The sequence below is a fragment of the Oryzias melastigma genome, linkage group LG10 (assembly GCF_002922805.2).
Source record: "Oryzias melastigma strain HK-1 linkage group LG10, ASM292280v2, whole genome shotgun sequence".
NCBI lineage: Eukaryota > Metazoa > Chordata > Actinopteri > Beloniformes > Adrianichthyidae > Oryzias > Oryzias melastigma.
In genome coordinates, this window is record NC_050521.1 from 18,751,123 (window position 1) to 18,759,580 (window position 8,458).

The window sequence follows — 8,458 nt, forward strand, 5'->3', positions numbered from 1 at the left end:
TTTACCCTTTTTCATTTAGTACTTACTCTTATTCTCTTTTGAAACTGATCACATTTTTATACTTTTGATCATCTTGTGATTGATTTTAAAAGTGTATTTTTATTATTATTATTATTTTTTGGCCAAAATCACAACCAATGTGTAGTTTTCTATGACATAGTTTCTGCAGAGCGGCAACAACAATTCATTAGAAATTTTCCCCTGTTGTGGAGATTAGTAAACCCACCCCTACTTCCCATCATCGTTTTGTTTACACTTTCTCCTGCTTGTTTACAACCCTTCACAACCCCTAATCTAACCCTGAGCTCACACCACTAGCGTTACAGCTCCGATGCGAGCGCCGCAGTAACTTTAAAAGTGTGAGAGGAAATCCTACTGCAGGCGTTCACTTTCTGCATCTGCGCTCAGGTCTCTGAGTCGCTGCGAATCTGTTTCGTTTGGTTCAAATTTCGCCTGGACGACGCAGCTGAACCGCAGCAAACAAAGGGGTATTAGCGTGAACGTCTGAGACCCATGAGTTTGCTAGGTCGGAAGCAGCAAACCAAGAACTAATATTAGCCATCGGCTGTAGCTAGACCGCTCCCGCATCGCACCTGAGCTGTGACGCTAGCCGCGTGAGCCCGGGTTAAGACTACCAGAGCAACAAACACAACGAGCAATATCAGAGCTTTCCAGTTGTACAGTTTTTTTTTTTTTTTTTTCAGATTTTGGCTTGGAACAGAAACAAACTAGGAACAAACTGCCTTTTTTTTCATCTGCCCCTGATTTACAATGATTTGAACAAATACTCGTAAATGCAATTTTAAGCTTAATCTTCCTAATATATATGTCCTCCATCTTGAGAAAATGTCAAATAACATGTTAAAAAAAGATTTATCTGAGTGGATCTTTGAAAATGCTTCAAGACTGTTCAGTCTACTCATGTTTGTCACTACTTTTTCTTTCTTCTGTACCTTTTTAAAATTGGTTAAGTAACATTACATGATCCAAAGTTTGGAAATTTAACTTCTTTCACAATTTCCCTAATTTATTTTCTCTTTGTCAAAAGTAAACCAGGAAACGTTTGATCATACAGTCATGTTGTAATCATCTTCTGTCCTTTTTTTTCCCACTCACATCAAGCCAACCGTCTTCCTTTGGAAAGCTTTGCAAGTTCCAGCTTGCTGACTTTTTGTCTGTTATTTATAACAAGAAGATGAACATTTGGCTAAATGCTGTCAAACCGGATTCAACACACATGCCGGCGCTTTTTCACAAAGACGGATTTTGACTTTGCTAAAATCTACTTTTTTTGTCCAAGCATGTCAAGCTTAGCAATGCCTCAAAAAAAGTGGAAGTTAATCCACGAAAGTTCAGAAATACTGAGATCAAAATGAACATGTTAAAGCTAGTGCTATGTTTTTGCCTGGATCTCTCGCCTCCACAGCCTGCTGTCGACTGTCAAAAATAACACACCTTCTCTCAGTCCACGAATATACACACTCTTCACATTCTCATTTAATTTATTATATATTCTCCATCAGCAGCTGAAATATGTTATAGTTCGGAATGCTGTATTTAAGTGCTTGTTAGGTTGTGTCCAAGTTGAATTGGTTGCATGCAAATTGCTATTAGCCAGCTACAGCTCTGGTTCTTGTTTTCACGTTTGGTATAAAAGTAGAAACATTTTGATCACAGATTAAGAAAACCTTTGAGTTTAACAATAAAATGTAGTTTACCATCCAAGTTTTATCTTGGAGAGTTAAGTTTTATCCCTGTGATCAAACCACTGGGCAGATTTGACATTGCTTTTGCAAGAACTAGAAAAAAGACATTGAAATTCCTTTACTCTGAAACATTTGGTCTAACATCTGGGCTGTTCCTATTATCCTCACAATTAAATTAGTGATGAGGCTAGACTTGAGCTTTTGTCTGTGCGGTGGGAGTAGGCGTGCATGGTTTTATCATTTGTCTCTTTTTTTTTGGCCCCATTATGAACCCTTGACCCATACAGAAGGACCTCCACTCTTCAGCCGCTGATAGATAGGACACGTTTTCTATACATCTTGTGTGCCTCTGTATGTGGGAATCGTCTGAAATCTCTTGTGGAAAGAAACCGATTCATTCTTGTCTTCTGATTTTTAAAGCCAAAGTTAAAGTAAAATGTTTATCTTCAAAAGAAAGGAGGTGGTTATGCATTTGATTCAAATAGTTCACAAAAATGTTATTGATAATCCAGTGAATTTGAGTGTTTTTCGTTTTTGTTTCTTATTTTCTTGGTTAAAAAAAATAAAAACAAGAGAAAACCTGGGTTTGTGCTTTTAGGGTTCAATTGATATGTTTTACTTTCACACACTTACCTCGGTGTCATTCTTGTAGTTCTCATTACACTCGAGGGGATAGTTCCGAACAATACCGAGTACTGTTAGAACTGCTAAAAGGTGTGGACACACAGCTTTCAGTGAAGCCATTCAGTGAAAGTCACTACAATTCTATCCCTATTGTACCAAGAGGAGCATTTGGTTTGCAGATAGGGGGGAAAAGCTCTGAGCAACCATGTATATTGCTGGGTTACGATACAGCATTGTAAGCTTTAAGGTAACGTCAATCTTTATCTCTGTAAAAGCTGAACAAAAGCACAAAAAAAACAGTAAAGTTTTGAAGGCAGCTACCAGACGTGAAAGATTTTCCTTTAGTTTTCTTACTCAGTGGTTTATTAATGGTGATGCATCGAGCTTGAAGTGTGACATCTTGAAATGCCGTTTGGCGTTACACACTCCATTGTGTGAAGTTTGTTCTCTGGTGAGCAGTAGTCATAGCTCCTAGATAATTTAAAACAAAACTCTGCAATAATTTAGTTTTACCTTTTAACACCAGAACTTTAGCTCTTTCAACCATTACAACTCTTCAATTGTTAACACAATTAACGTAACTCCAGTGGATTCTGAAACAAAGAAAAGAAGCAACATTTTCACGTTTTTTGCATACCGATGCAAAGCAGAAATGAAAAGCTTCTTTTCTCTCCATCAGAATCAGGCGATTCACGTTGATCGTGTAAATGGTTGAAGAGTTTCACTATGTCAAAAAGGGTGTGTTATTTAGATGTCACTGGTGACATCTTTGATGTTAAAGACTTAAATTCACAAGCTCACAAAATGTGAACGTTGTGTTGATTCACATACAAACAGTATGTTGTATGTTTTTTGGCCTTCTTAAAACAGAATAATGCATTGTGACCAAATATCACTATAAGGTTTCCAACAATATAAAATATTTTAGCAATCTTGTTGTTTCTTGAATGCAATTTTGTTGGACCCTTTTAAAAGCATGTGAGTTTTTGTACTTGGCTACTGGACAAAGCGGGCATACCCCATTTGTTTTAAAATAAGGTGTTCTTATTAATTAAAGATTCAGTGCATCCATTCATGGGTCAAACCCATTTCTTGAACTAAAGGTAGAGGGAATGTTACTCTTTGGATAAGAAAGAGGAGACACTTGAAACGGCTTATAACAGTGTGTAGGATGGAAATGAAGAAGTCCATCGACATTCACATCTTAACATCATGATAGCTTGAGTGTCAGAAGTCTTGAAATAAAAAAAGAACCACTCTACTTCTTTCAAGGCCACGTTTTTTTCCTTGAACTATAGATCCAAAACTTCACAAAAAAAAAAAAAAAATCTGTATATGTATTCTTTACAGCAGTCCTTTCTGTACTCTTTCTAAACCAGCCGTACCTATATTTTTTCCAAAAAGCAATAGGTGCTGCTTTGAACTTTTTGAACACAAAAAAATTGTGGAATTTCTTTTTTTTTGCATTGCATGATCTGACTCTCAACCTATGTCTGAAGGGATGTCTGATCTTGAAACCTTTAACCGTTGAAGTTTATCGCTTTTGAAATGTTAAAGAAAAGTCACCCAAAAATCTGACTTTGAGTTTACAAGACATTGTTGAAAACGCTTCTCCTTATATTAAGACTGAACTTTCACTTAAAGAGAAAGTTCTTTGAATGTTTTGTCATTGCGGAATGCTTGCCTTAAAATGGTCCCTCCCTGGGATGTACAGCAATCTCTTGTTTAATGCGGGGCTTATCTTCTATTGTCTGCGATAGAAATCCGCAAAGTAAGATTATGTATACCCCTCACTACACTTTTTTCAAACAGACATGAACATTTTTACACTTTATTCTCATGTTTAAAACAAGGTTCTTGTCAATTCTTAAAATCTTCATTCGCTTAGTGAAAACCATTAGTGAGATTATTAGAAACCATGTTTTTAACCTGCCTGTACTATGCAAAGTTTTTCCTTGAGTCATTGGTGCACAAAGTTTTGCATTTATCATTAGCTATTTATTCACAGTTTGTCTTTTGGAAATGATGGCCTTTAGCCTTTTGTCTCTGGCAGTTGCCATGGGGCCGGCTATGAAAGTTGGGTGGGTTGACCATCTCAACAATCAAACAAGGAGATCATCGCCTATCCAAATAAGACTTGTTTATTTCTTCACTCTTTGGATGCTAGTTGTCCCAGGGAAATGGTCCGCAGACAGTCTATGAACCATTCACAACTTCATTTACTAGGTTTTTAAATCAATTTCACCTTTAGATATTTAAATGTTAATGTCTAAACAAAGGTAAAGTTCTAATAAAAGTAACCCAACCACCTACATTCTGTGACAGATGGTGATTTTCTTTTTTTTATCAAAGACTTTCTTGTGATAGTCACCCCTGTAGAATATGCACCTTTTTGAAGTTATGAGTATTTTAGGTTACTTAAACTTTTACACAAATCTGACTACCAGTTGCACAGTCTGTGTAATATTCTGTTAAAAGCAATGTCTTTTTTTTAATTTTCAGAGTAGTTATTTATTTTTTAAATCTAACTTTAAGGTAGTGTTGAGGGGTATATTGTAGAAAAACAAAGTAAAGAACTATTTTGGAAATAGTCTTCACTATGCAGTATTATTTCCCTCATACGTAAGCCTTGTTGTTATTTTGTCTAATGATGGGACTTAGCATAGATTAGTTTTGTGTTTTTGCAGTCTTTTGCTAAAACAAAATCTTACACTATGAAATCAGACTTTTCTAATCTAAAGTACTTTTTAGACTTTATCCATGTTGAAATTAAAACTTTTTTTTTGCCTTTTTCTTTTTTACTTGTTTGACATGCTGCACACTCTACGCTCTTTCCTGCCACATATCAGTCTTCTCATTTTTAGCGCTTTCATTTGACTGTTTTAGTGATTTTTCAGGGACAACACTGGATATGTTGGTGTCTTAAAGTCTGAGAGCCACTTCTGTGTGTTTTGTTTGACAGTTACTTGGAGCAGCATTCTTGAGTATTGGCCTGTGGGCATGGGCGGAGAAGGTATGTATAAACACACGCACGCATCAAGATTCTGTGGAAAATGAACTCTCAAACACACAATCCCTTCATGATAGCCTTCCATAGAAGCATAACTTCTGGATGAAGTAGTTGCAGCATTATCATTCTAGGTGAAAATGTGCTTCCTCTTCAGGTGATCATGCATCATCGTAGTGCTGCCATGGAACCCAAGTTTTGCTTTGTAGATAATGCATTTAACACTTTTGTCTTTTATTTTTTATGTCTCCCGTTGGCGTGTTGTTATGGTACTTGAGCCTTCCTATAGCTTCCTGTGACATCAGCACTGACCCGGATTAGCACTTCTGCACGTGTGTCAAAGACAACAGCATTGAAAGCGTGCACCGTAGTTTTGAGATTGAAGAAAAACAACTAATTAACTATTAAATTAGTTATTGACTATTTTTATAGTTGACTATTTTAATAGTCGACATAGTCGTGACTAATCATGGCAACCCTAGTTGAAGTTTCTCTTACACTTTCTATCACAAACATTTGTATTATGTCTCAGAAAATGAGTCATAAAGCAGTAGCTCCAGTTTAGCACAAGAACTCTGATATGTTTCAATGTACGTTGTTGCATACATGGCAAATAAAAAACCTTGAACCTTGATTTTCCATTTTTAAGCCTGTATCTAAACACTTTTCAATCTTTTTTTCTTAATTGTCTATATTAGACCTGCAAGTAGGTCAGAGTAATGTCAAACCATATTCAGTTGCTTTGCAAGCAGTGAGTTAAATTGTAAGAATATTTTTCTTCATTTTTAAAATAAGTGTTTTTTCTGTCTAATTATTCACACAAAACAAGATTTGCCGCTTATTGAAGTCTTCATAATGCAGAGTCATGGCCTCTTACAGAACACCTTCCAAATGACTTAACCATCAATTTGTTTATTAATTAGCCAGAAACTGTACCAGTCACTTCAGTACACGCTGCATTTGCTGCAGGCATTCATATCTGACTGAGTTCATGTCCAGACATTACTGATTAGTAGCATCTGGTCATGAACTGTGCACAAATTGGCCTGTGCTGGAGTACCTTTGTGGAACTGTGTGAATAATTTATCGAGATTAAGCCGAATGACAAATAGCGGCTGCTCAAAAAGAGTAATGGTAAGTTGGTCTCGGTGACTAATGTGATTAGTTTCAAGCCAATTGCTTTCAGCCTCACTACACTATTGTTTCAGGGCCTTGTGCTAAAATATAAAATTAAGACAAGTTGTGCCATTAGGGGCATAAAAATATGTATGGTGTTTATACATTTTTTCCTGTTGTATTGTTCAGATTAAATAACAAATTTAAATAAAAGGAAATGACTCACTTAAAAGCTTTGTTGAGAGTTGGGAGGTTATTTTGTTACACAGCTGCAGACTTTCATATTAAATGTAAGTAATTGAAGCCATCACTACGTCTGCACAGATCTATTTGTCATGGTGTTTTAGTCAGATCTTGTTACAGTTTTAGGGCCACAATTTGGATCACTTTTCAGATCGGTTAAAGGGAAAAAACAACACAAAAACCTTAAATGTATATTTTGAAAAGCTTAAAAACATTTATTTGATAAAACATATATAAAGTATTTCAAAGTATAAACATACACCCACACACATATATCGCATCAAAACATTAGCTCTCTGAAGCCTATTTCAAAAAACAAAACATCTTTGAACACAAAGAAAATGCTCAAACATGTAGTTTCTGATAACATTTATGTGTCTTGAGATCAAATATACAAAAACTGAGAGAAAGTATTGCTTGAAATAGTTATGAAAATATAAAATCTATCTGGAGTACCACCTAAAAGGCAAATTTCCCCTTGTTCCACCTTCCTAATGCCCAACTTAAATCTTAAATAAAACAGTTAAAATTAAACTTTTTTTTTGTATCAATTGTTTTATTGAAACTAACTATGAGAACATTTAAATATTATTATCTGTAGTACATGTGCAGGTGAGGCACTGTCCTGCCTGCTTTTCCTTGCGATTTATGATACTTTTTGCTTGCCATACTGTCATCCCATGACCACATATCCCATATAGCGGCTTTCTCCTGTGGGGGACAGTTGCCATGACGAGGTCGAGAAAAGTTTTTGATGGAAGCTCCTCCCACACGCAGTGGAAGCTTCAGGATAGCACACTTTTGGATAACCGTCAAATAGCAATCCGTGATCCGTTGCACTCCTAGTGAAAGCTGATTCGCTGTGGCGACCCCTGAGGAGGGATGGTGAAAGGTGAACAACAAGTTTAGTGTGGGACTTTTAGACCAGAGCTTTGGCTTCAGTGTAGATATCTTATTCCAGTGGATTCTGAAGCAGAGAAAAGCAGCATTTCGCTGATATGCAACAGTTTTTGTCAGTAATGTGTTGCATAAGAATGAGCTGATTCACGTTGATTGCGTGAGCAGTTATGTTGAAGAGCGCACGTTATTTAGGCGTCGTTGGCGACATCTCCACTGTTAAGTGTCAGTTAGACCTTTTTATCCGAGAATAAAAACAGATTTAGAAAGTATTCTACATAAAATGTATATAAATGCCTTCCTTCTCTTCCCTAGGGCGTGCTGTCCAATATCTCATCAATCACAGATCTGGGGGGTTTGGACCCAGTGTGGCTGTTCATCGTGGTGGGAGGGGTCATGTTCATCCTTGGCTTCGCCGGCTGTATTGGAGCTCTCAGAGAGAACACAGTGCTGCTTAAATTTGTAAGTCAACGCCCGGCAGTGCAGACTCTACTTGACACTCCTTATTTTTGCAGTTGGTGCCAGAGGCAAGACCGCTGGTGTAGCATGTGTCAGTTAGAATCATTATAGCTGAATGCTTTGGCTGCATTAATGTGTTAGAACCCTGTGGTGTGCAGAGACACGTGTCATTTTTTAATCTCAAGCATTTTCACTCTGCTTTTTGAAGTCAAAAGAATCAGGACTTTATTTTTTAAAGCCTTTACCTTTTAGGTAGTTTATTTGGGTTTGGGGTTTGTATTGACAGCAAATTGTCACTGACGTCGACAAATGGGCCTTATTGCTGGCTGCATTTCTGAGTGGCTATTAACTCCAGCAGATGTCCATTAGCAACAATGAGTCAGGCGTCAGAGTGAGAAGCTAATGT

At 36.8% G+C, this 8,458-nt stretch overlaps 1 protein-coding gene across 1 annotated transcript in view; it reads left to right on the plus strand.

Annotated features, from left to right (window-relative positions):
• The window catches only part of tspan17 (tetraspanin 17), a 14,945-nt gene that overhangs the window by 2,633 nt on the left and 3,854 nt on the right, over nt 1-8,458 (plus strand). Inside the window, exons 2-3 of the mRNA XM_024283796.2 lie at nt 5,293-5,343; nt 7,909-8,055. Coding sequence (XP_024139564.1) covers nt 5,293-5,343; nt 7,909-8,055 — 198 coding nt within the window. The remainder of the gene's footprint in view (nt 1-5,292; nt 5,344-7,908; nt 8,056-8,458) is intronic.